Here is a 1,338-nt window from a genome sequence, read left to right as displayed (position 1 = left end):
ACGTCAAGCCCCCGCTGCCACTGTGGCTGGTGGTCCTGGGGCACGGGGGGCTGTTCTGTGGGGCAAAGCAGCTCCAGGGTCCCTCCAGCATCCTACGGGACCCACGAAGAGGAGCCATGGGAAGCCACGCTGACATCAGCCAAAGGGACTCACAGCCTGTACAGGACCCCGGGGAACGTGCCGGAGCCAGGGAAACGGAGCAGGAGGGACACAGCTGGGTCTGCACCCTCTTGGAGGAGCTGGGAGAGGAAAGGGCCACTCTGCTGCCCATCCAGCACTGAGACCCTGTTGCTAGCCCCAGCTGCCACCCACAGCCCTGCGCTGCACCAGCACAGCACCATCTCCCTCCAGTCTGGGACCAGCGTGCAGCTGCACAGCACCACAGGAATCAGGCGGCAGCTCTGACTCCACTCACATCCCATCCCCACGGCAAAGCAGAGAGACAGACCTGTCCTGCACCTCCTGCCTGCAGCCGGCAGCCTCCCTGGAGCTGTAAGCTGAGCCGTTACCTTTTCAAGTGCTCCAGCAGGAAGAGGAAGGTGATGAGGTTGGGGTCAGGCAGTGAGCGGAGAAGGTGCATCATGCAGTTCTCCTTGGCAGCAGGATCCGAGAGGGCTGGAGACAAGGAGGGACAGGGGATGGTGACATCTTGTGCAGCCACCATGTGACATCTTGTGACCCACCATGGCCAGATGCCTCCCAACAGCCACTGCCCAGGAGCTGGAGAGCAGCACCGTGAGCCCCGAGGTGGCCTGGAGCCAGCAAGGACAGCCAGGACCGAGTGGGCGGAGCTGGGAAGGACCCTCGGGAGTCTCCCGTCCCAGAGCAGGCAAGGTCAAACAGAGCCACGCTTGGGCACCAGCCCCTTCCCCATCCCTGTGCCCTTACCGATGCCCTCCATGAAGGCGGGGTAGAGTCTGTCAGTGAGGAGGGGCTCGGGCAGCTCACGGAAGTACAGCTTCAGCGTGCCGGCGATGGCGTTGATGTCCATGTCACTCAGCATGACCAGGATGTCCTTGTTATCTGTCCAGAGAGCACCCACACCTGACACTTCCTGCCTCTCCGCGTCTCAACCCCCCGTGTCACCCCAGCCCTGTGGGCAGGCTGCCGGCCGGAGGGCAGGGACAGCACCGCCAGCTCCACAGCCCCGTTTAGCCAGGCCAGGGCGGGGAAGAGCCAAGCAGTTCCCGCCTGGCCAGGCAACAGGCCACGGAACAATTTGCAAATGCATTTGCAACGCTGCCCTGACTCAGTGTCTCCCTGGAGCCAGCCAGGCGCGGCGGCAGCTCAGACACGAAAGCACAAACAAGGCTGGGACCTCCGGGCATTTGCTGTCCC

The 1,338-nt window shown here is 63.5% G+C and overlaps 1 protein-coding gene across 1 annotated transcript in view; it reads right to left on the bottom strand.

Moving 5' to 3' along the window:
- Positions 1 to 509: 509 nt before the first annotated feature.
- The window catches only part of LOC104495646 (active breakpoint cluster region-related protein-like), a gene marked incomplete at both ends in the record, with an annotated part of 1,596 nt that continues 767 nt past the window's right edge, over positions 510 to 1,338 (bottom strand). Inside the window, 2 exons of the mRNA XM_010138640.1 lie at positions 510 to 615; positions 889 to 1,023. Of these exons, the coding sequence (XP_010136942.1) occupies positions 510 to 615; positions 889 to 1,023 (241 nt within the window). The remainder of the gene's footprint in view (positions 616 to 888; positions 1,024 to 1,338) is intronic.

Source organism: Buceros rhinoceros, unplaced genomic scaffold (genome assembly GCF_000710305.1).
Source record: "Buceros rhinoceros silvestris isolate BGI_N320 unplaced genomic scaffold, ASM71030v1 scaffold35216, whole genome shotgun sequence".
In the NCBI taxonomy this organism is placed as follows: domain Eukaryota; kingdom Metazoa; phylum Chordata; class Aves; order Bucerotiformes; family Bucerotidae; genus Buceros; species Buceros rhinoceros.
This window is presented reverse-complemented; position numbering and strand designations above follow the sequence as displayed.